The sequence below is a fragment of the Macaca nemestrina genome, chromosome 16, assembly GCF_043159975.1.
Source record: "Macaca nemestrina isolate mMacNem1 chromosome 16, mMacNem.hap1, whole genome shotgun sequence".
Classification (NCBI taxonomy): Eukaryota; Metazoa; Chordata; class Mammalia; order Primates; family Cercopithecidae; genus Macaca; species Macaca nemestrina.
Genome location: NC_092140.1, coordinates 38070610 through 38097489, shown reverse-complemented (window position 1 = coordinate 38097489; position 26880 = coordinate 38070610). Strand labels below are relative to the sequence as shown.

The following is a 26880-nucleotide window of genomic DNA, read 5'->3' as shown; positions in this document are numbered from 1 at the left end:
AAGTAGGTTTCATTGTGTAGTAGAGGTCAGGAAGCCAGTAGTTTACTTCCTATATCAAGCATTTTCTGTTGTTCATACAATGCATTAGATGCATTTTTGGCTTATATTACTCTTTGCTCATTGATACAGTTCATGGCCATCAATCTATCTTTAAAGTTCAGACATCATTTTTGGTAAATAGGATAAACTCTGTTGATTTTCTGATAAAATATTTATTTACTGTAACTTAAATGCCTCTCCTTAAAAACCAAGTGCTGGAAATGAGTTTAACATATCAACCAAGCCAACTTGTATGTATTTGATGAAGTCTAGGCTTATTAAATTCAATTCCAAAGAAATGGAGTTTGAAAAAAGAGGTTTTATTTCACATGTTATTAATTTTAAATGTTTGTTATGTGCTATAAATAAATGGCTATCTCTTCTCACCCTATTCATAGAAAATCTGCTTTACTACATTCTTCCCCTCTAGTTTTATTAAAGTGTAATTGACAAAAATTGTACATATTTAGAGTGTACATTGTGGTGTTTTGATATGTGCTGCTTTACTGCATTCCTACTGAATGTTGGTTACATTTGTATTTTATCCCCTTGTATGTATTAGATACAGAGTACATATTTGTTGATCATTTCCCTTTTAACACTATGTATAGTATACTAGTTTTCTTTTACCAACTAATGTTCCATTGTTTTTTTTTTCTTTCTTTCTTTTACCAGTTTCTCAAACAATTAGGTCTGCATCCTAACTGGCAATTCGTCGATGTATATGGAATGGATCCTGAACTCCTTAGCATGGTACCAAGACCAGTCTGCGCAGTATTACTTCTCTTTCCTATTACAGAAAAGGTAATTGTTAAGTAAAATAGAAAGTTTCTGGTAAATACAATTTTTGTTTTCGTCTATCTTATTTTTTGAGCCAGGATCTCACTCTGTTGCCTAGGCTGGAGTGCAGAGATGTAATCATGGCTTACTGCAGTCTCAACTTCCCAGGTTCAAGCGATCCTCCTGCCTTAGCCTTTCAAGTAGCTGGGACCACAGGCATGTTTCACCACACCTAGCTAATGCTTGTATTTTAATTTTGTAGAGCAGGGCCTCACTGTGTTGCCTGGGCTGGTCTCCAACTCGGACTCAAGTGGTCCTCCCGCGTTGGTCTCCCAAAGTGCTGGGCTTATAGGCATGAGCCACTGTGCCCAGCCCAATTTCTTTTTCTTCTTTTTTTTAATTTACAAAGTTTTTGATAAATACAATATTTAAGAACAAATGATCCCCTTCTTGCATAAAATTAGGCAATCTAGGCAGTGAAGAAATCTTAAAAATGTTTTTATTAAAGAGATGATATTTAGATTTTGATGACAGTAAAGTCCTAGGTTAGTGCTTTTTTTTTTTTTTTTTTTTTTTTTTTTTTTTGAGACGGAGTCTTGCTCTGTTGCCCAGGCTGGAGTGCAGTGGCCGGATCTCAGCTCACTACAAGCTCCGCCTCCCAGGTTTATGCTATTCTCCTGCCTCAGCCTCCCGAGTAGCTGGGACTACAGGCGCCCGCCACCTCGCCCGGCTAGTTTTTTGTATTTTTTAGTAGAGATGGGGTTTCACCGTGCTAGCCAGGATGGTCTTGATCTTCTGACCTCGTGATCCGCCCGTCTCGGCCTCCCAAAGTGCTGGGATTACAGGCGTGAGCCACCGCGCCCGGCCAGGTTAGTGCTTTAAGCTTGGGTAGTTTTCTTCTTTTATAAAATTTTGTTTGCCTCAGCTGTGTTTTGATGTCACATGTAATCACATTGTGATTTATATATTTTAGAAATTTTAAATACTAGAATAAACTTAAATACAGTTTTTTTAATACAAATAAAAAAGGAATCTCCTTTGCCTATTTTAAGTTGGTAGGGAAACTGATACCGTGGGTTACATTACTTTCAAAATAAACTTGAATGGGAATCACTAAGCTTAAATACATTTTAATTGGCAGATTTGGGGTGTGTTGGGGATTATAAAAAGCTATTCTTTGAGCTCTATTTAAATTCAAGTCTACATATTTTAGTCCTTTTTTCTAGAATGATGTGTGTGTATGTTTCTGTGTGTGTATATATGTATATGTATACATACATATACATATATGTGTGTACATATACACACACACGCACATATATATGCATAGTGGAGCCAGAACTTTTGAGTGCATTTTATAATAGATTTTGAGGCTATATCCTTCTGATTTTTATTTTTGAAATTAGAAACAGTAGGATGATTGCAGTAGTTATGAAAAAATGAAGTAAGTGGGACGATGTGAGAGAAATATGTTGATTATTTGGCATATTTGTGCTCAGGTCATCCTACTCTTCAGGACTAAATGGAGCCAAATCCCACAGGATTTAAGACTTAGACTTTGCTTAGTCCTGGAAATTCCTGGATCATTTTCTTTATGCCATAACAAATTAGCCTCAATTCAAGGTAAATTAAATAACATTGAAAATTTTCTCTCTTCTACTTAAGGGTTCTACAAAACAAATTATTCAGTAAAAGAAATGGTATTTCTTTGCATTTGCTATTCATAATAGAGAAATTTGGAGTTAGGAATTTCTTAGTGATTGTCTAGTATTAGACCAAACCTCTACACAATGGTAAGGTTATGATTATTGACATTTATAGAAGAGTTAAGACAAGAACTTAAGTTTACTCTCTTTTAATCCAATGTTATTTTTACCTTTTGTTGATTACAAAAATAAGCCAACAGATAACTATCCCAGGACCCCAATTGTAATGAACAGTAAATAATTGAAAAAAAATCAGTTGCCTAAAGCTTAGGGTTTCTTTTTTTTTTTTTTTTTTTTTTTTGAGACGGAGTCTCGCTCTGTCGCCCAGGCTGGAGTGCAGTGGCGCGATCTCGGCTCACTGCAAGCTCCGCCTCCCGGGTTCACGCCATTCTCCTGCCTCAGCCTCCCGAGTAGCTGGGACTACAGGCGCCCACAACCGCGCCCGGCTAATTTTTTGTATTTTTAGTAGAGACGGGGTTTCACCGTGGTCTCGATCTCCTGACCTTGTGATCCGCCCGCCTCGGCCTCCCAAAGTGCTGGGATTACAGCGTGAGCCACTGCGCCTGGCCAAGCTTAGGGTTTCTTAGCTGATGTGATACAAATAGTAGTTTTTTGTCTGAATTGGAAATTTCCAAACCATTGGTTTTTTATGACATTTTTTGTAAAAAATAAATTAGATTTGCTCTCTTTCAGTTAGTGAGTCATCAGTATTAAAAAGGCATATTATCCTTATTAATAGGATTTAATTTAGTAGATTATCAGAGCTAAAAAACTTTCAACTCCCTGTTGAAAGGTAGAACACAGTTCTAAAGTATTGCGTAAGTAAATTTGTACTTACATAAGTAGAAAATTTAAGTAAATATATAAATAAGCATAAATACTTTACTTATATAACTATAATAACATATAAGTAGAGAATATAAATAGCATGTACCACTTTTAGATGTCTTACAGTTTTGTAGATCCTTATTTCAGCTTATAGGTGATATATTGCAAAGTTATTAAGAGGCTGTCTAGTGCATTCTTTAGGAGCTGCAAAGTGTTTGTCTTTGAAGTTCCAATTTAAAAATTGAATATGTAGTTGTGAATGACTTAAGCAAAGGAACTGTCATGGGTACCTCATTACCCTTTATGTATATATGTAATGTATGGTATGTATGTATACATTTACTTACTTTCTGAGACAGCATCTCACTCTGTTGCCCAGGCTGGAGTGCAGTGGTGCGATCTCGGCTCACTGCAACCCATGCCTTCCAGGTACAACTGATTCTCCTGCCTCAGCCTCTGGAGTAACTGGGATTTCAGGCGTGTGCCACCATACCTGGCTAATTTTTTATATTTTTAGTATAGACAGGATTTCACCATGTTGGTCAGGCTGGTCTCAAACTCCTGACTTTGAATGATTTGCCCACCTTGGCCTCCCAGAGTGCTGGGATTATAGGTGTGACTTATTACCCTTTAAAGTCAATCATGGTGGGTTTTTAAAAATAAATTTTATTATGTATATTTGAAGTTTACAACATGATATAGGATTCATATACATACTAAACTAGTTACAATAGTGAAGCAGATTAACATATCTATCATCACATAGTTACTTTTTTTGTGACGAGCAGCTAAAATCTACTTATTTAACAAAAATCTCTAATGCAATATAATTTTATTAACTAGTCTTCATGTTGTACATAAGATCTCTAGACTTGTTACTTGTTTTTCCTACACATCTGCTATTTTGTGTCCTTTGACCTACATCACATCACCTCCCCGCCAACCTCTGTTTCATTCTTTCTGTGTATATGACCTTTAAAAAAAAAAAAAATTCCACGTATCAGTGATATTATACAATATTTTTCTTTCTGTGTCTGGCTTATTTCACTTAGTATAATGTCCTTCAGGTTCATCCATGTAGCAAATGCTAGGATTTCCTTTTTTTAAGGCTGAATAATATTTCTGTGTGTGTGTGTATGTGTGTCTATATGTATACCGCTTTTTCTCCCAACCAAGTACTAACCAGGTCCAACCCTGCTTAACTTCTGAGATCAGACGGGATTGGGTACATTCGGGGTAGTATGGTTGTAGACTATACCATGTTTTTATCCATTTAACCATCTATGGACATTTGGGTTGTTTCCATATCTTGGCTATCGTGAGTAATGCTGCAGTGAACATGGAAGTGCGGATATCTTTACAAGGTAGAGATTCATCTCCTTTACAAGGTGATTCGTCTCCTTTGGATATGAATTGCTGAGTCATATGGTAGTCTATTGTTAATTTCTTTAGAAATCTCCATACTGTTTTTCATAATGGCTGTACCAATCTGTATTCCGACCAACAGTGCACTTGGGTTCCCTTTTCTCCACGCCCTCACCAACATTTATTATCTCTTTTTGATAATTGCCATCAATGATAGTTTTTTTTTTTTTTTTTTTTTATTGTTGTTTGTTTTGAGACAGAGTCTTACTCTGTTGCCCAGGCTGTAGTGCAGTGGTGCGATCTCAGCTCACTACAACCTTTGCTTCCTGGGTTCAAGCAATTCTCATGGCTCAGTCTCTGGAGTAGCTGGGATTACAGGCATGTGCCGCCATGCCTGGCTAATTTTTATATCTTTAGTGGAGATGGTGTTTCACTGTGTTAGCCTGGCTGGTCTTAAACTCCTGACCTCAGATAATCCACATGCATCAGCCTCCCAAAATGCTGGAATTACAGGTGTGAGCTACCGTGCCCGGCCAATGATAGTGTTTTGAATATGTTCTTTGTGATAGTGCAGTCCAGCCAGTAAATCATAGGCAAAGAGGCTATAAATTTATTTCTCTCTGATGTTTATGTCTCTTGGCCTTAATATTTTTTACTTTTTGATCTAAAATTTCTTTTTTTTCCTTTACTTGCTTTGTATCATTTTAGGACTTTTTTCCTATACATTACATCTTGAAATTATCAAATCTTATTTTGCTTTATCATCAGGAACATTAACAACAGACTAAGCTGTAGAACTGTAAACTTTTCAGCATAAGATCATAATATACTGAATCTTTCTAGTTTTTTATCAGACTTACTTTTCATTCTGAAAATGTTACTTGAAATGTCATTTAGAAGCACAGTAATAAAATTCATATTTTGAACATAGATACATTTGTTGTTAGAAGCAGTTTATTATTTTTTTCTCCGATAGGCAAGAGATAAAAGAAGCAGTTTCTTAACTACTTATAGGTTTTCTATAGACATCTTTGTTTCTTTTATTGCAGGGAATCAGGAAAATATTTCTGTAAGACTAGATAGTAAATATTTTCAGCTTTGCAGGCCTTAAAGTCTCTGTTGCAACTATTTGACTTTGCCTTGTAAACATCCATAGACAATACATAATGAAATTTTATTTAAGAAAAGAGGCAGTGGGCCCGATTTGGCCTGTAGTCTGTCATTTGCTGACCCCGTTCTATTAGAAGCAGAAAGTTATGGGAAAACTATAAACAAAACAATAAAATCATCTTTCTCCTCCCCACCTCACCAATTTTTTAACCTTTTTGCTATTTTTTACTCTTTCTTACACTATTAGGAAACTGAGATACAGAGACATTAAGTAATTTGCTAAAGTCACACAGCTAATAACAGCTGAGCCAGGATGTGGGCCCAGGCAGTCAGCTGTAGAGCCCACATTTTTGATGCTTATTATTATACCCTATTGTTTTTATAACCAGTTATTATAGATAATGGTTAGTGTCAGTTACAGATTATATAATGTGAATTTTATAAATATGCTATGATTTTCCAAAAGGAGAAATATTTTTGCCAATGATAAATAATATAGAAATGTAACAATTAGCAAATAAAAGTTCTCCAGTAATCTCTTGGCCCAAAAATAACCTCTATTAAGTTTTTGCATAGCCTTTCAGACTTTCCAATATGTATGTACATATTTTAAAAACATAAATGGGAATTGTTATTAATACATACTGGCCTATAACCACACTTAGTTGTGGACAAAGTTCTAAATCAGAATATGTAAATCTAGTGTGCTTTATAGTATTCTATTATGATATGCCATAATATATGTTAACCAAATCTCCATTGATGGATATTTAGAATTTTTTCCAGTTTTGTGCTCTTAGAATTATATATCATTTTAAAGATTATGTCTTAGACCAATTTCCTACAAATGAAATTGCTTATTGGAGTGTATGAGAATTTAAAATGTTAATACATATTGCCATATGCCCAGTAACATGATTGTACAAATATATACTTTTAATAATAGCATAGGAGAATACCTTTTTGCCCATACCTTCACCATCACTGGCTACTGCTATTCATTTTTCAATCTTTTATCAGTCTGGTAGGTGATAAATTAATTATTTTAAACTCTTTTATAAAAATATTTTTTATCATTTATATTTTTTCTTTTACAGTCTGAGTTTTTTAATGTTATTTTCCACATATACACTATTGCCTTTTTTTTTTTTTTTTTTTAACAGTATGAAGTATTCAGAACAGAAGAGGAAGAAAAAATAAAATCTCAGGGACAAGCTGTTACATCATCAGTATATTTCATGAAGCAAACGATCAGCAATGCCTGTGGAACAATTGGACTGATTCATGCTATTGCAAACAATAAAGACAAGATGCACTTTGGTAAATGATATTTCATTACTGCATTTTTTTTTGCCCTTAATATATGTTACTTTCATTGAGCAGTAGGTGGTGCTCTAATTCTTTCTTCAAACTATAAAATAAAGCATTCCCTGCTTCTTTTATGATGGGAATGTATATACTGTTAGAAGAAATATTAATCCTTCTCATTCTTTTATATTGTTGACTAATAGAGGTTAAACAAATGAACAAATATTAATAATGTAAGGCTTATCATTTATAACATGATCCTTACATTTCTAATTTACCAGTGAAATAATTTAACCTGAAGAATAGTAGCATACTTCTAGTATTTTCATATATTGGTCTCTCTGCTATATCAAGCCTTTTAAATTTTATCTTCTTTCATATTCTCAGAATCTGGATCAACCTTGAAAAAATTCCTGGAGGAATCTGTATCAATGAGCCCTGAAGAACGAGCCAGATACCTGGAGAACTATGATGTCGGTACCTTCTTTCTGTTTTGATCTCATATGTGGACAAAGTTATGTGGGATTGTAGATGTGTTTGGGGGTTTTGTCTTGAAACCATAGTTTTGAGCAGTTATGGATTTTATTGTATCCATTAAGAAAAGCCTTTTGTACTTTTCAGATAACTTTGAAATATCCATAAATGCTGATAAGTTGACATTTCTTTTCTATGTTCAGAGCTGTCTTAATGGATAAAAGCAGTTTGATTTACAAATTTTTTTTTTTGAAATGGAGTCTTGCTCTGCCACCCGGGCTGGAGTGCAGCAGTGCCATCTCTGCTCACTGCAAGCTCTGCCTCCTGGGTTCAAGCAATTCTTGTGCCTCAGCCTCCTGAGTAGCTAGGATTTCAGGTGCGTGGCACCACACCTGGCTAGTTTTTCTATTTTTAGTAGAGACAGGGTTTTGCCATGTTGGTTAGGCTGGTCTCGAACTCCTGGCCTCAAGCAGTACCTCCGCCTCGGCCTCCGAAAGTGCTGGGATTATAGACATGAGCCACCATGCCTGGCCCTGATTTACAAGTTAATAAAATATCTTATGATTGACTATTCCTTACCATTCCCTCCCTAAAATAAATATATACCTGCCAGTACCCTATGTATCTTTTATTGGGAATTTGGAACAAGGCTGAAGATGAAAGGAAAAAGCAAAGGTTTCAAGGTAGACGTTAGACCATACTGTGGCTATTTTATCAATGTAATAACCAGGCCTCATAAACTAGGGTATATATATATATATATAATATAAGTCATATTTAATTCAGGTGATAGTGATTGTACCACTTCATATAACTGTTCTGAAATTGTTTTTAAAATTTATTACTTTTGGAATCAATTTTTCTTTTGAAATCTTTTGACTTTTTAATAACATTAATAAATAGATTATAAATTCTTTGAAATTAGGCATATAGTCTACAAATTATTTGGCTAGAACAATGCTTTATGTAGAATTTGTGCCTGATAAATTAATTGATTTGATTATGTTTTTATGCTTTCCAATATACTTTGAGAATTTAAAATTTTTTTTTCTTTAAAAAAAACTAGAGACTTCATAAAACATCTTTATTATACATAAAAATTAACAACATGAAAATCAGTAATCTTACTAATGAGCGGTAGATAAACATTAATATTTTTTAGGGAGCGTATGTATATACACAGTTTTTTAAACAAGAATTTGATCATACTGTAATACTGTTTTATAACTTGCTTTTTTCACTTATCACAAACGTATTACATACCAGTAAGTATATATTTGATATTATTTAATGGCTGCATAGTTTCCATTATGTAGTATTGTATTTCACCAATAAATTATTGTTAGAAATTTAATAGTTTTTCTTCTTTTTCACTATTTTAATAACTACTGCAAGGTACATCATTGTAGCTAAATCTTCGTAAATATCCTTAATTATATATAATTATGTAGAATTATATGTAAATATATAAACTCCTAGAAGAGAAATTGCTGGATAAAATAGTTTGCATGTTTTTAAGGCTTGGATATTTATTTATTGCCAAATTGCTGTTTATAAAGATTGTACTTTCACCTGTAATTTACTATTGTGCCCATTTCTCTGGATGTTTGCAAATAGTGGGTACTATAAAAGTAGTTTATTTTTTAGTTCAGGAAACTAAATTCTGTAGCTTCTGATAAATGCATGAGTTGTGCTCCACATTTCTCAATTGCTGACTGAAACTGCATGATTAAGCATAAATACAGCCAGAGCTGCAGAGGAGCATGGAACCTGGAGAAACAGATGAGATAAGCTTCTTTAGTCTCTATCTGTGAAATGCTTACTTTATTCTAGTCTCAATCGAATAAAGTGTTAAGTGGTAGTTCTAACAACTGAATAAGTTAAATAGCCCCTACTTACAGCCTGGAAATTGCAAATAATCAGATATTCAATTTCCTAAGTTTTCAGAGATTTGTGAGTTACACAGTATAGTAATTCATTTGATTACCCAGATACCATTCTTAAATATCTAGTATTAAGCTGTTCTTAAATTTCCTTCAGTTTGTTGTTTCTTTTAGAAGACTTTAGGTATTAAAATTTAGCTTTGTTGTTTTCATTTAAAAAGTTGGGTATAGTCATTTTTTTCCAATGAATACCTTTATTCTTATTACAGGCCATCCGAGTTACTCATGAGACCAGTGCCCATGAAGGTCAGACTGAGGTATTTCACATTTTTTCTAAATTTTTCTTGCTATGTGTAAATTTAACCATAGTGTTATTATTATAGGACATACAGTTTTAGATAGTTACCTGGCTTTTTCTTTTTTCCTTTGAGATAATTTGCTTAAGCAAAAGCAGTCATAAAGTAGCAAACGAACATGTTTTGACAAGCTGTTAAGATGCTGCTGTCTGCTGTTTCAGTTCATCTATTTAGAGATAATGCAGATTGTGTGCTGTTTGTGCGGCTTACACGGTGGCCTGTGTCTTCCCTATCAGATTCCTTTGACTTCCAGCTATTTTGAGACAAATACCTGCACTATTGTACGGTTAAATAACCTGTGTCTTTATTATGTCCTGCTTCCAGCAGAAAACCACATCATTTTCTTTGCTCAATAAATTTGTTTGAGGGTAAAGTAATGATCTTTACCATCTTTACCCTGTTAGCTAGTTCAGCTGGGTTGCTTTTCCTTTCCTTCTCTTGCCTCTTTTTTCATTTATTGGTTTCTTTCGTTTTTCCTTCCATCTTTTCTTTCTTGCCTTCCCTCCAGTCCTGGCTCTGTCACTCTAAGAGGAAGTTTGCCAGAAGGTATTTTAGTCAAAAATAATTTAAAGCTGTTTGGTATGTTTATAGCACATTTAAGGGTTAATACCAGAGAATTAGAGGTTTTCTTCTTTCTTATCCCATATGTGACTCGGAACCCCACTTTTTTTTTGTGGGATGGAGTCTCACTCAGTTGCCCAGGCTGGAGTGCAGTGGCGCGATCTCGGCTCACTGCAAGCTCCGCCTCCCGGGTTCACGCCATTCTCCTGCCTCAGCCTCCCGAGTAGCTGGGACTACAGGCACCCGCCAGCACGCCCGGCTAATTTTTTTTTTTTTTTTTTTTGAGACGGAGTCTCGCTCTGCCGCCCAGGTTGGAGTACAGTGGCCGGATTCCAGCTCACTGCAAGCTCCGCCTCCCAGGTTTACGCCATTCTCCTGCCTCAGCCTCCCGAGTAGCTGGGACTACAGGCACCCGCCAGCACGCCCGGCTAATTTTTTTTTTTTTTTTTTTTTTTTTTTTTTTTTGAGACGGAGTCTCGCTCTGCCGCCCAGGTTGGAGTACAGTGGCCGGATTCCAGCTCACTGCAAGCTCCGCCTCCCAGGTTTACGCCATTCTCCTGCCTCAGTCTCCCGAGTAGCTGGGACTACGGGCGCCCGCCGCCTCGCCCGGCTAGTTTTTTGTATTTTTAGTAGAGACGGGGTTTCACCGTGTTAGCCAGGATGGTCTCGATCTCCTGACCTCGTGATCCGCCCGTCTCGGCCTCCCAAAGTGCTGGGATTACAGGCTTGAGCCACCGCGCCCGGCCACCCGGCTAATTTTTTTGTATTTTTAGTAGAGACGGGGTTTCACCGTGTTAGCCAGGATGTTCTCGATCTGCTGACCTCGTAATCTGCCGTCTCGGCCTCCCATAGCGCTGGGATTACAGGCATGAGTCACCACGCCTGGCCGAAACCACACTCTTTCATGTAAAAGAGGACATTGATTTTATACTTAAAAAAAAACTTGAAAAAATATTTGATTTAAAAATCATTGATTTTGGCTGAGCATGCTGACTCACACCTGTGTAATCCCAGTGCTTTGGAAAGTTAAAGCAGAAGGATCGCTTGAGGCCAGGAGTTTGAGACCAGCCTGGGCAACATAGTAAGGCTCTGTCTCTACAAAATGTAATAAAAATTAGCCAGGTGTGGTGGTGCACGCACCTGTAGCACTAGCTACTAGGGAGGCTGAGGTGGGAGGATAACTTGAGCTCAGGTTATAGTGACCTGTGATTGCACCATTACACTCCAGCATGGGGGACAGAGCAAGACTCTGTCTCTCTAAAATATATATATATATAGAGGTTGCTCTTAGGCGCTGCTTTCAAAGGTGTGGATTATTGTTTTTGACCAAGTTTATCCATACGCAAACCCGTAAGAGGCCCGTCTAAATGTTTTTAACACCAGATTGGAAATTCATGAAATGCTGTTTTGTATTGCTTTATATGATCCTGAACATATTAATAATCTTCACTGTGCTTTGATTTTTTGTTTGCAAATTTATAGTGTTAAAATTGGTGATGATGAGGATCAGCATAAGTTTATTGTTAAGACATGAAGACAATTACGGCCGGGCACAGTGGCTCACGCCTGTAATCCCAGCACTTTGGGAGGCCGAGACGGCGGATCACGAGGTCAGGAGATCGAGACCATCCTGGCTAACACGGTGAAACCCCGTCTCTACTAAAAATACAAAAATTAGCCGGGCGTGGTGGCGGGCGCCTGTAGTCCCAGCTACACGGGAGGCAGGGGCAGGAGAATGGCGAACCCGGGAGGCGGAGCTTGCAGTGAGTGGAGATCGTTCCACTGCACTCCAACCTGGGCGACAGAGCGAGACTCTGTCTCAAAAAAAAAAAAAAAAAGAAAAAAGAAAAAAAAAGATATGAAGACAATTAGTTGTAATAAAGCAATTAAATGCTTTAATGCATATTAACTACAAAAAATATTTATTTTTGCCATACTTCTCTTGCCCCCTTTTTGGAGTTTTGTCCAAATTATGGATTTACATTTAAACTTCTTTTTAAATGATCTTCATGTCTCTTTTTTCAGACCTAACCTCCTTCATTCTTTCCAGTCTTGGATGCCTGTTAGACATCATCTGAATGACCCACTGTATTTTAGAATGCACTTTTGTTTGAGCTTATTATCTGTATCTTAAACTTTTTCTTCCCTTTATTGTTTCTGTTTCTTACAGTAGTTCTACCATACTTTTTCCCACTGTAACTAATCTAGTACAAATTTGTTAACTTCTGGTTTAGAAGATCTGCCTTTTATGCAGATTCTCAGTTTTTATTCCAATTCTCATTCATTTTCACACAATTCTGCTGGATTCCCTTTCCTGAAGTGTACCTGAATCAGTTGGCTGCTAAAATTTTTCTAGGGGTTTCCTAGAGCATACAGCAGTAATTCTCAAGGTGGAATGCAGATAGAATTTTCTGGAGGGCTTTTTTACACTACTGTGTACTCCCATAAGAATTAATCTTTTCTGCTCCTTTCCCATCTCCCACAGTTTAGAAACACTACTGGAGTGAGCCATATTTTTTATGTATATTGTAACCCTAAAATGTGTCAGAGTGAAAAAAAACTGTTTGAGAATATGATTGCTCAAGCCTGTGCAGTCAGTTCCAGGCTCTTTAACCTAGCTGCATTCAAGGTTTTCCTAACCCTTTCTTTCTTTCTTTCTTTCTTTTCTTTTCTTTTCTTTTCTTTTCTTTTCTTTTCTTTTCTTTTCTTTTCTTTTTTCTTTGCTTGCTTGCTTTCCTTGCTTTCCTTGCTTTCTTGCTTTCTTTCCTTTCTTTCCTTTCCTTCCCTTCCTTCCTTTCTTTCCTTTCTCTCCTCTCCTCTCCTCTCCCCTCTCTCCTCTCCTCTCCTTTCCTCTCCCCTCTCTCCTCTCCTCTTCTTTTCTTTTCGCCTGCCTGCTTGCTTGCTCTTTCTTTCTTTCTTTCTTTCTTTCTTTCTTTCTTTCTTTCTTTCTTTCTTTTCTTTCTTTCTCTTTCTTTCTTTCTTTCTTTCTTTCTTTCTTTCTTTCTTTCTTTCTTTCTTTCTTTCTTTCTTTCTTTCTTTTTCTCTCTCCTTCCTTCCTTCCTTCCTTCCTTCCTTCCTTCCTTCCTTCCTTCCTTCCTTCCTTCCTTCCTTCCTTCCTTCCTTCCTTCCTTCCTTCTCTCTCTCTCTATTTTACCTTGTCTTTGTAACTTTAAGTATTCCTTTTTAGCCGTCCCTTATTTCCTTATTTTATTATTGCTATTCTTCTTGCAGTACTCTCTTTCTGAAAATACTCTTTCCCTCAATCTCTTGCACTTCTTCTATCCATTCTTCAAGACTTGGCTTAGTATGATCTTCAGCATGAAGCAGTTCCTGATTATCAGAACTGGATGTATTTTATCCTTTATATGAACTCTTTGTATGACTACTCCAACTATTTGCATTTTAGCTATTTCATATTCTCTTTCATTTTTTAAGATGTGCGTTTTTTTCACATTTTAAAAACTCTAAAATTAGAATGTATCTTACAATTGATGTCATAGTTTAACTTGGCGTTATTCCCATCTTAGTGGTTCACAAAATGGTGTGTCATGTAACCAATGGTGCCTTAGTGAAGTATGAAGTATGGTATCATATCTCCCTTTCTGTGACTCTTAGGCCTAGCACTGGCATCTGATTCATTTGTGCATGTTCCAAATTATCCAATACTGTTCCTTACACACAAATACAACACATGTATGTGTATTAATTAACCAGAATTAGCTCAGAACTGTCCTTGGTAGTGTAAGAAATAAAAAAAAAGTGGGGGATGGGGGCGGCAAATGTTAGTTTTCTGTAGTCCTCTGAGTAAACGAAACATATCCATTAGCCATTGTTTCCGAATAGGACAGTGTTAACATTTTGGAAAGGGTTCAATTCTTTTTTGTGCGGGGCTGTTTTGTGCACTCCAGGGTGGAATATACTGACCTCTAGTTGCCATATGTTAGTGTCTTCCAGTCACTGAGAGAACAAAAACCTACACTACGCGTTTCAAAATCCAGCTGTCATCTGACTTTAAATTCCTGCACCAGGAACTTTTAATATTTCTCTGATCATCTCATTTAAGATTCATCTCCTGGCTGGGCGTGGTGGCTCACGCCTGTAATCCCAGCACTTTGGGAGGCCAAGGTGGGTGGATCACCTGAGGTCGGGAGCTCAAGACCAGCCTGGCCAATATGGTGAAACCTCGTCTCTACTAAAAATACAAAAATCAGCTGGGCGTGGTGGCGCATGCCTGTAATCCCAGCTATTCCGGAGGCTGAGGCAGGAGAATTGCTTGAACTTGGGAGGCAGAGGTTGCAGTGAGCCAATATCCCACCACTGCACTTCAGGCTGGGCGACAAGAGCGAGACTCTGTCTCAGGAAAAAAAAAAAGAATTATCTCCCGTCTGTGGGCTTAAGAGTGTTCAGTGTATTATTATCTCCATTGCTGTTTGTATTCCAGCCTACTGATTTTTTTTTTGTCAGTTCCTACAAAATACCTAGGTCTTTCCTGTCTGTGTTAGTCTGCTTGGGCATTCATCTCAAATTATTACCAGGTGACTTTAACAACAGAAATTTATTATCACACAGTTCTTGGGGCTGGAAATCCAACAGCAAAGTGTCAGCGGAGTTGGCTTTTACTGAGATGTCCCTGCCTGGCTTGTAGACTACCACCTTCTCACTGTAGCCTCACATGGCCTGTCCTGTGTGTTCATATGGAGGGGGCGTGGAGAGAGAGCCGGAGAGAGAGGGACAGAGACACATCAATCGACTAATATCTCTTCCTCTTCTTATAAGGATATCAGCCCTATTGGATTAGTGCCCCATTCTTATGACCTTACTTAACATTAACTACTTCCTTCCATGCCCTGTTTTCAAATACAGTCACGTTGAAGGTTAGGGCTTCAACGTATGAATTTGGCAGAGGGGACACAATTCAGTCCATAACACCATCTTTGTGCTTTCTAATGACGCAGTATACTTCTGGGTATACCACTTCTCTTTGCAGAGTTGGAGACTTCTCATCTTTCAGGTCTCATCTTAAAAGTCACTTTTCAAGCTGGGCGCGGTGGCTCACGCCTGTAATCCCAGCACTTTGGGAAGCTGAGGTGGGCGGATCACGAGGTCGGGAGATCGAGACCATCCTGGCTAACACGGTGAAACCCCGTCTCTACTAAAAATACAAAAAAATTAGCCAGGCATGGTGGCACACTCCTGTAGTCCCGCTACTCGGGAGGCTGAGGCAAGAGAATGGTGTGAAGCTGGGAGGCAGAGCTTGCGGTGAGCCGAGATCGTGCCACTGCACTCCAGCCTGGGTGACAGAGCAAAACTCTGTTTCAAAAATAAAAACAAAACAAAACAAAAAAGTCACTTTTAAGAGAAGCCTTCTTTCATCACTGTTAATTAGGTTCTTCTGTCTTATTTTCTGTCATAAAATCCTGTTTATTTTCTTCCTGGCACTTTAAAATAGTCAATAATAAGTTATTTCTTCCTTGTGTATATTTGTTTATTCTGCTAACTAGAATGTAAGTCCCATGATGCAATAGGCCTTGTTTGTGTGTTCACTTTGAATCCCCAAGACAAACTGGACATATATAGGCATGTTTAAGAATCACATAGTTTGAAGGTAAGAGCATAGGATATAGGTTTGTATACTGACTCCACTGCTTATTAGCTTAGGCAGGACACTTTCTTCAGCACAAAATAGAAATAATGGTATTTACCTTATGGGATTGTTGTGAAAATTAATGAGTTGATTATATAAACTGCTTAGAATAGTACCTGGCATTTAATGGGCATTCAATAAATAGTAGGCAGTAATTTTATTTACTGGCATCCAGTAAAATGAATCTGAATGGCAGAAGATGAGGCTGAAGTAATAGGGTGAAGCCATATCGGGGGGGGCTTGGATTTTATAGACTGAGAACCACCAAAGATGGTACATTTACTTTTCAGCCTATTGAGTTTAAGGTGAGTTTTTTTGGGTCATATGTGTAGGAGTCTAGAGCTCAGGGGAGATATCCAGAGTCTTCAGTATTTGGGTACTAGTTAGAACCCTGAGAATTCTACAGAGGGAGAATAGCGGTAGACCAACAATAAATCCTTGGGGCATGTAGGTGTTGAAGGAGTGGGTAGAAGAAGAGGAGCCAATAATAATATAGTGTAATAACAAGTAGAATCATCACTGGCATCATTGGTACTCTCTGTCAGAATGTTTTCATGGGAATGGAGGAGGCAGGAGCCTTATTGCATGCTGAGATTTGTAGACTAAATGAGAAATCTGTAAGTTGAGTCACCAAAATACAGTAGTCTTTTCAGAAGATTGGCCATAGCTTACTGCTCTAGAGTAGTTGTTTACTTACGTACTTTTCTCCATCCCACTGTGATTGTCTGGTAGATCGGCTAATACAGAAATCTGAATAGTAGCCCCACCTCACTTATGCTTCATTAACTTACACTGAAAGGTATTGCTTTCATCTTTCACTTAAGAGTTAAAACAAAAGAACAATGGGATATGAGGAAACAATGAGGAAATTAAATTATTAGTGGCAAAGAGTGTTTTCTTTTTTTCCATTGATTTTCACTTGCTACAACCACCATTTTATGCTTTGTTCTGGATAGAATAAAATAGTGTTATTAGAGTTGCATCTTTTGGGTAGTGCTACAGAAGTTTGATACCTGTCATTTAATTCCAGTACCAGCCTTATGAGGTATTACCATTGTCCTCTTGTCCCCCTTCTTTAGATGAAGCAATTGAGGCACAGAAGGTTTTAGTTACTTTCCCCAAGGTCACGTATCTACTAAGTGGTAGAGCTAGAATTTGAGCTCAAACTGTCCGGCTGCAGAATCTAGTCCTAGTTCCTCTGTCTTCCTCCTGTCACCCCTACCTTCAAACAAACCCTCCCTCCCTCCCTCCCTCCCTCCCTCCCTCCCTCCCTCCCTCCCTTCCTTCCTTCCTTCCTTCCTTCCTTCCTTCCTTCCTTCCTTCCTTCCTTCCTTCCTTCCTTCCTTCCTGCTTTTCTTTCTTTTCTTTCTTGACATAGTCTTGCTCTGTCACCCAGGCTGGAGTGCAGTGGCACGATCTCAGCTCACTGCAATCTCTGCCTCCCAGGTTCAAGTGATTCCCCTGCCTCAGCCCCCCCAGTAGCTGGGACTACAGGTGTGTGCCACCATGCCTGGCTAGTTTTTATATTTTTAGTAGAGACGGGGTTTTGCCATGTTGGCTAGGCTGATCTTGAGCTCCTGGCTTCAGGTAATTTGCCTACCTTGGCCTCCCAAAGTGCTGGGATTACAGGTATGAGCCACCGTGCCCGGCCAAACACTTTCAATAAAAGTTTGACAGCTAATTTTGTAGCAGTTTTGTTAAGACCAGTGTTTTGTATTAGGTTTAATGTGACTATTTATATCCTAGCTTGAGATAGGAAACAGATTGTCTGAGAAATAGTAAATTGATAGCTTTTCAGTTACTCCTGAATTTTATTTCTTTTTTAATTTTTTCTTTATTATTATTATTTTTTGATATGAAGTCTCGCTCTGTCATCCAGGCTGGAGTGCAGTGGCGCAATCTCTGCTCACTGCAACCTCAGCATCCCAGGTTCAAGCAATTCTCCTGCCTCAGCCTCCCAAGTAGCTGGGACTACAGGTGCATGCCACCACACCCAGCTAATTTTTTGTATTTTTAGTAGAGACAGGGTTTCACAGTGTTAGCCAGGATGGTCTCGTTCTCCTGACCTCGTGATCCACTTGCCTCGCCTCCCAAAGTGCTGGGATTACAGGCGTGAGCCACTGCACCTGGCCCTGAATTTTATTTCTTTAAAGTGAGTTCATGATTGAGTTTTGAAGCACTGTGTTACAAAAATTAATAATAGACATATAAAGCTAAGCTTTCAATTAACTAATGTATCGGTCATGTGTGTTATGGTAATGTGCAGCCCTAAACGAAATATGGTTGAAAGTTCTACTAGAAAAATAGTTACTGATTTTAAAATTAATATAACCTGATACATGCATGACCAGTTAAGAAATTTAAAAATGAATGTATACAGTTGGCCTGCTGTAATGGTGGGTTCCTTATTTGTGGATTCAACCAACCACTTAATGGAAATATTTGAGGCTGGGCAGGGTAGCTCATGCCTGTAATCCCAGCACTTTGGGAGGCCAAGAAGGGAGGATCGCTTGAGGCCAGGAGTTTGAGACCAGCCTGGGCAACATAGTGAGACCCTGTATGTACAAAAAAATTATTCAGGTGTGGTGGCATGCACCCGTAGTTCCAGCTACTCTGTAGTCCCAGCTACTTGGGAGGCTGAGGTGGGAGGATGGCTTCAGCTCAGGAGGTCAAGACTGCAGTGAGCTGTGATCATGCTGCTGCACTCCAGCCTGGGTGACAGAGACCTTGTCTCAGACAAAAAGGAGAAAAAATATTTGAAAAAACAAGATGGTTGTGTCTGTACTGAATAGATACAGACTTTTTTCTTGTCATTATTCTCTAAACAATATAGTATAACAACAATTTATATAGCATTTACATTGTATTAGGTATTACAAGTAATCTAGAAATGATTTAGAATATACAGGAGGAGGTACATAGGTTATATGCAGATACTACACTATTTTATACAAGGCTTGTGAGCGTCCGTGGATTTTGGTATCTTCAGGGGGTCCTGAGACCAATAGTCCATGGATATCGAGGGATGACTGTGTATTCACTGCAACTAAGACCTTTCAGAATAACTGTAGAATAATAAGATTGGCAGGAAGTTCCAACTTGATATGGTTTGGGCTTCCACTGAAGTGTCTAGTAGATTAGAAGATCTCCTTATTTTAAGGCTTTTCTACTCACAGAAGATTCTAATGAGTGTTTTTAAAAGTGTGAAGAAATATCAGTGATGTACGAGTGGAAACAGCCTGCAAGTCAAATGTGAAGGCAAGAAACAAAAATCCAAAAGGGTATTTTATGTGCCTTCAGACCCTACTTTTACTTCATTGACACTTAACTAAAAAGTAATTCCTAACATTTGTGATTTGTCCACATTAATTTAGGAGCCAACCCAGATATGGGTAGATTGCCTGATGATTTATTGTTTAACTTTTTGTAACAAGAGTAAGTTTGTTGTACTGCCCAGAACACCCCATGTAAATTAATAGTAATAATGAAAAATAACAGCAGTATTGTTTTCTGTTTTTAAATAAACATACCAGGATGGAAAAAATAGCAAAAGACACTTTTAGCATCTATGTATATTTGCTACCATTCTTTTTTTAGTACATTTTAAGGACAGTTGAGATCAAGCAATTTTGTTTGACTTTTTTCTTAACATATTACCGTGAACATTTTTTTGTTTCATCAAAATTTCCTCATAAAAAAACCTTTGCTACTGTATACTATCATGTGAGTAAACCACAATTTATTTTTCATTTCCTTAACTTTTGATGTTTAGATTATTTTTAGTGTTTCAAGTTAAAAATGTAACTTAATTGAATATCCCTGTTTAAGTATTCTTTTGGGTTCTTTCTTTAAGGTAGTTTCTTGTAGGTGGGATTACTGATTCAAAGGGATGAACATTTTTATGATTCTTGTTAAATAATATGAAGTTGTCTTTCTTTCATTTGTTCAACCAGATAACCTGTCTGAGCATCTACTGTACTAGGCACTGTGCTTAGAATTGTACATACAAAGATAAGTGAGACATAATTTGTGTCTTCAAAGATCTTTTACTTCAGTGGTGACTGCAGCTTTGAAAATTGTCCTCACCAGTATTGAATTCTATTTCTAAATTTTTGCTTATTTAATAGGGGTAAATAGCATGTTTGATTGCTAATGATATTTAAAAGATCTTTAGTAAAAGTTTATGAAGTTAATTTGAATCATAAAATAAAATTATAATTAATTTACAATGAAATATTAATATGTAATCTATTTTGGTTAGTGTTGTTGACCTGTAAAAGCGGGATTATTTGACCACTGGGGTAAACAGTGAATAATTTCTGATTTCAAGTATGTCGTCATAAATATATATACATAATTAAAGATACATGTATGTGTTTCTGTGGGTGTGCATATTTTTAATTTAAGAAAATCCTCTGTTTAGAATCTACTTGGCTTTTTTGGCCCAGCCAGTATAGACTGTCAGTGGTAGTAAATAGGATAAAGTTTCGTCTTCATTAGATGTATATGTATAGTTGCATGGCTTCATTTTACTCTGAAGTATAGTTTTTAGTTATTTTTATTATTTTGGGATTCCAAAGAGATAACGGAAATCATTCCAATAAGCCAAAAATGATTTGCACACAAATTAAGGTGCTCACATATTTATTTCCCTCTTTTTGGAATTTATTTCCTTCTTCCTTCACCTTGAAAGAATCTGAGGATATTAGGAAGAAGCTTAGTTCTTAAATAATATAAAATTTAAGTTGCTGGTTATCTTGTAAGAATCAGGCGGAAACAATACACGTATCATGCAGTTCAAGATGTAGAGTCCAGTTTTGTCAAAAGTCTGAAACTGCAACTTTCTGATCTTTGTTTTTCTTTACTTTTCATACCTCATTTTCTTTATTTCAACATGACTTAATCTTTTGGAGGCAATTTTATTTTATTTTATTTTTAAAACCAAAAATGCTCTGGGACTCTCTAGCTTGCCTCTGTCTCTCTTCTATCTTTTTTTGTTTCTTCTGAACATTCCCTGAATAGAGGCATTCCCTTTCCCCTTTTCTCTCCCTCCCTCTGTCCTTTCCTTCTTTTTTCTTCTCCATTTCTCTCCTTTCCTAACCCCTTCTTTCTTCTTTGCTGATCTCAGAATTCTAGAAATGGAGATATTAAATTATTACTTATTTTAAAGGAAAATTCTTAGACCAAACTTACCAGTTTACCCTTCCAGATCTGACTAGATGAGACTCATCTAAGAATGCTTTCAGCAATAAAAATAGAATTGATGTTGTGTTTGGTGATGGTGAAAGTTTTCTGTTAGTTTTGTTTTATATCACAGCTTTCCAGAATAGAGGGTAATGTTAGGATATAAGATTTTTTTCATTTGTAATAAAGGAGAACTTTATTTGGGGCTACTCTCAAATTGTAAAGAAAATAATTTCCGGGAATTAGTTTGAACAGTTTAACAATGGTAAGTTTAGGTTTAATGTAACATGTAGATGTACAGGTATTGTATTAATAGATATTTCTAACATGGAGAATTATAAAGTGAAGGGAGAAAACATAATTGTTAAACCAGTCAGGGAAAAAAGTCTTTTTAGAATATCTTGATGTCTGTGGGCATCTTGATTTATTAGGTGAGCAAAATGAAGAAACTTACCATTATCCAGATTTTCCATGGAATATGTAGTGGTATTTTGTGTATTTTGATATCTATCCCATATTTAACTTGTGACTTCTTTGCCAACCGAACATGGATACACTGTAGGAAACTTTGCATCTTTTGCGTGGATCTGGTTTTAATTTCCTTTTTAAAATTTGAACCTTAAATTTGCTGTAATCCAATGTATTACATACACTGAAATTTACTAAAAAATCTACAGAAATTCATTTAGAATTAATTTATAATTTTGATTTTAAACTCAAAGTTATACATGTATGTGTTCTCATGCATGCACACACACATGTCCTTACACATATGTGTACACACATTTATAATCTAAGTTTCATAGCATTTGGCAGCTCTAGAGATGTTCCCAATTATTTTCTTTTCCCTGTGCCATATTTTAGACTCAGTGGTCTTGTCCTCTCCCTCTCCCTCTCCTCAAAATTGTTTGAGGTGCTCACCAGCTTTCAAGTATTCTCACCTTCTTAATTCTTACTCCTTTTGAAAGTATGTCTGCCATATTATTATAATGATGGGTACCATTTTTTGAATTCATGTTATGGGTTAGGCTAACTAAGTGCTGTATGTACCCTAGTTTGATCCTCTCAACTCCATAAGATAACTGTTACCCCATTTTGCAGATGGGAAATCTAAGAAGTTGCTAGTATATTCAAGGTCACACAGCTAGTGGGTACTTCCATGCTCTTAAGGCAACAAAACATGTAGGTAAATCAAATTGCTCAAACTAAATAAAATGAGGAATTTAGAATTTAAATTTTTGTTTTTGCCTTAAAAGCAAGGCTATTCACAGCTAGTAATTTAATGCAAACATGTAATAAGTTACAAATAGTCATTCAGAGTTGTGCCAAATACTTTGTTCTTTTGTGCCTTTAACATCTAAGTCAGTTCTTACTCAACACTAGATTTTTTTTTTCTTTTAACAAGAAATCTTACCCATAAACCAGCCACATTCTTTTGGTAATCATGTTATGTACATTTTAGAAAACAGTAATTATTTTAACTATCTACCCACTAATGATCCCTTCATGTTCAAGAAATTACATGGTTATAAGGATATTTTTCGTAATAACAGTATGTCAATTTAAATGAGAAAATGCCTTGGCTGTAAACCAAAACCCACTTACTTTATTTTAGAATTTTAACATAATTTAGATTTAAGCACTTACAGTACCCACCAAACCAAACTCTTTCTTTCTTTCTTCCTTTTTTTTTTTTTTTTTTTTTTGCTTTGAGACAGGTTCCTATTCTCTTGCTCAGGCTGCAGTGCAGTGGCTTGATCTCCTGGGCTCAAACCATCCTTCTACCTCAGCCTCCCAAGTTGCTGAGACCACAGGCATGTACCATCACACCTGGCTAATTTTTTTATTTTTATTTTTAGTAGTGATGGGGTCTCCCTATGTTACCCAGGCTGGTCTTGAACTCCTGGACTCAAGTGATCCTTCTGCCCTGGCCTCCCAAAGTATTGGGATTACGGGTGTGAGCCACTAGCAAAACACTTGACTTCTTAATAGAGGAGTACTCTTAGGCAGATCCTCTGCTTTCTTTGATTTTTTTTTTTTTTTAAAGTCTGGATCATTTCTTTTTAGCCTTTACAGCATTTCGAATACATCGGTTATTTTATTTAAAAGTTTAAAGAGTAATTTATTCATTTTTTTCCGTATTAAAAAGTGCATGCACACTAACTGTGAAGGAAAAGTAATTTGGCCTTTGAGGACCTAGGTGGTGATGGTGGTTGTTTTTTTTTTTTTTTTTTTTTTTTTTTTTTGAGACGGAGTCTCGCTCTGTCACCCAGGCTGGAGTGCGGTGGCCAGATCTATGCTCACTGCAAGCTCCGCCTCCCAGGTTCACGCCATGCTCCTGCCTCAGCCTCCCGAGTAGCTTGGTTGTTGTTTTTTGAACTAGTTTTAAGTTTGACAACTAGAAGGTAGATTTGAATTATATTCAGGAATTCAGATAGAAATAGTAATAGATGTGCCTTTATGAATCAGTCAAATTAGTTGACAGTTGATGGACAGTGGCTTTGTGTGCAATGGAAAATACTGAAATTGGAGCTGGGAGTCATGAGTCTGCCTCTGGCTTTCACACTCACTAGTTATGTGGCTTTGGGCAAGTCAAGTAGGTCCTCGTGCTTCTGAAAAACCCAAAACTGTCATGGTTATGGTCTGTATTCTCATAGCTCACTTTCTCTGTGTGTGTAAGTGAATGTGTGTGTGTGTGTGTGTGTGTTTAAACTCAGAGGGTTTCAATCAGAAGTAATGCTTAAACATCTCATGCAACAATTACTTATTAAATATCTTAGCATTCTTCCTGAAGAGTAAAACATTTAATCTGCTTTTCAAAATTCCTCGGGTTTCTGAAAAGCCTAGACTAGGTTTTTTTGAACTATAATGAAGAGATGAATTTATATTCCTGTAAAGTGGTATATGTACGTCACAGTATACTGTTGCAGTGCTCACACAGTCAACAGTGAGGGCACAGGTTCACTGTTAATGTCCTGGCAAACACTGGTGTTGTTAATAGTTTTAATGAAATAAATAATTGTTAGTGATTTTGGACTCTTCACCAGAATGAAAAAACCGAGGAAGTTGAGTTCTTTATTCAGACTCTCTAAAAAGTGAACTCTCTTTAAGACTCTTATGAAATATTCAAAAATAAACTGTAGACATTTAATCTTTTCCAATTAGTGTGGAAGACAATATGAAAAATTAGCCATCTAGCTCAAGATTCAGCTCACAGTTTACATTTTCATATTTGAAAGCAGAGCTAAAAATTAGGTTGCTTAAACAATTGCATTAACTGTTAATATTATGAAGATTTTAAAGTTGGTGTATGTGTCTTTAATCTTTGTAATTCTAGGAGGAAAGCCTATGAATTTTAGGTTTCCATAATAGCACACTTTATTTCAAAGTCCTTCCATCTCTTGAAATGTTATTGCTTGAAAGTCTTTTTCTGAATTAGATCAACTCTTTGAAATTGAAAATATATATGATGTACACTGTGTTGTCTGTATTCTGAATTATCTCTGGAAATTATACAGTTGAAGATAATATGTGTATAGTGTAAATTATACAGTTGAAGATAATATGTGTATAGTGTGTTCATTTAGCATTAGGAGGTAAAAATAAATATGACCAGAGTAAAAATTTAGAGTTACTGGTTCTAATGTTTAACATTTTGGCATGCTTGTTAGAAACAATCTTTAGTAAGCTATCACAGGAGCAGTAAGGTAGACAAGAGCTTTGCCTGCCCCCAAGCCTTACAAAGTGGTTAAATAAACAATTACAATATATTGATGTGCTATCCTATTTTGAATGTTATAAAACATTAGCCACATACAAACACATACACACAAGCTTTGATGTATGGGACTCATTTAACAGAGTGTACTTTCAGACTCATTATCGTTTTCTTCTTCCTTCCTCTGTTATGTAAGTTTTTATTAGAAAGCCTGATGATCAAAAAGAAGACTAAAATTACTAGTGTGATAACATTTGGGGAAAAATTATTCTTTATCTTTAAAATAGAAATAATCATAATATGTACCTTATAGGATTATTGTGAAGATCTGTAGCATCTATCGTTTAGAACATCTGGTAAAAGATAGTAAGCACTTGATGTTAGCTATTATGGTGGTTGTTTTATAACATCATTTTGGATACCAATATTATTACTGTTGACTGATGCATATATAGATACTTGTGTGCACATTTTCACTAAAGCATAATTGTAGAAAACCAGAAACAATCTAAAGGTGCAGTGTTACATTTATGGTCCATCTATTTAAGGAATAATATGTTGCCATGAAAAATGATGTAGGCCAGGCATGGTGACTCATGCCTGTAATCCCAGCACTTTGGGAGGCTGAGGTGGGCGGATCATGAGATCAGGAGATTGAGACCATCCTGGCTGACATGGTGAAACCCCGTCTCTACTAAAAATACAAAAAAATTAGCTGGGCATGGTGGCATGTGCCTGTAGTCCCAGCTACTTGGGAGACTGAGGCAGGAGAATGGCTTGAACCTGGGAGGCGGAGCTTGCAGTGAGCTGAGATGGTGTGCCACCGCACTCCAGCCTGGGCGATAGATCAAGACTCCGTGGAAGAAGAAGAAGGAGGAGGAGGAGGAGGAGGAGGAGGAGGAGGGAGGGAGGGAGGGAGGGAGGGAGGGGAAGGGGGAGAATGATGTAGAGATATACTTACTGAGATGAATAGAAGAAGAAGAAGGAGAAGGAGAAGAAAAATGATGTAGAGATACACTTACTGAGATGAATAGAAGCCCAAAATTTACGGGTAATGAAACAAAATAGCTAAAAATTTTAACAAATTGCTTGAGGTCACAAGTAGGCTACCATAAGACTATGAAATCCCTGTAAACAGCCCTGAAGGGTGAGCTTGTATCTACTCTCTGCAGACCTCAATGGGTGCTCATGAGATTAAGTGGGGACAAGATGTGAATCTTTAAGTGCAGGCCTAGGGGAGGAGAGCAGCTGCTGCTGTGAGAAAGGCACCAAGCCTGGATTCTTCTCCCCTATAGAACAAAGTCTAAAGACCCTCAGACAGAAAACCTTTCCTGGGGAAGGGAAGAGATAAAACCACCCCTTTTGTGGGAGGGGCAGGTTCTTCTACCACTGGAGGAAAGGACCCCTGAGAAAGTCTTGGCCTTGATATCCAGGGACAGAGGCTGATATAGAACAATAAAGAATGCCTCCACAAACCCACCATTAGACTAGCAAGCACCAAGAAACAGGTCTCAAATGTGTGGGGATGGGTCAATAATATGGAGAGAGACCTTCTCTGAGGCATACCCTGTGAGCAAAAACCTAAAGCTGAGGGTGGAACAAGAGCAGTGAAAAAGAAAACATCCTACAACCCAACTCCCACTCTAAGCCCAAGGTTGTGCCAGATGAATTTTAAACCAATGGTATTCTCAGGGTAATCATAGTAACAGTAAAACGCAAACAGTTAAACTCTTGACTAGGTTGGCTTATCCCCATGCACTAAGTCATAGCAGAAGATGAGACATGCCCATTTTTAGGTATACGTATTATTTATCTATACTCCTAGAAAAGTGTATGGCTTTTAACCAAAAATCATGAGAAAAAGCATTCAGCAGAGTTAGACTCAGATATGATCTAGATGTCAAACTATCAGACAGAAAATTTA

The 26880-nt window shown here is 37.0% G+C and overlaps 1 protein-coding gene across 3 annotated transcripts in view; it reads left to right on the top strand.

The window, feature by feature from the left end:
* The window catches only part of LOC105481739 (ubiquitin C-terminal hydrolase L3), a 58110-nt gene that overhangs the window by 9919 nt on the left and 21311 nt on the right, over positions 1–26880 (top strand). For all 3 annotated transcript variants that reach the window (XM_071081208.1, XM_011741451.3, XM_071081207.1), the window contains 4 exons: positions 715–843; positions 6992–7148; positions 7524–7609; positions 9763–9810. In XM_071081208.1, coding sequence (XP_070937309.1) covers positions 715–843; positions 6992–7148; positions 7524–7609; positions 9763–9810 — 420 coding nt within the window. The remainder of the gene's footprint in view (positions 1–714; positions 844–6991; positions 7149–7523; positions 7610–9762; positions 9811–26880) is intronic.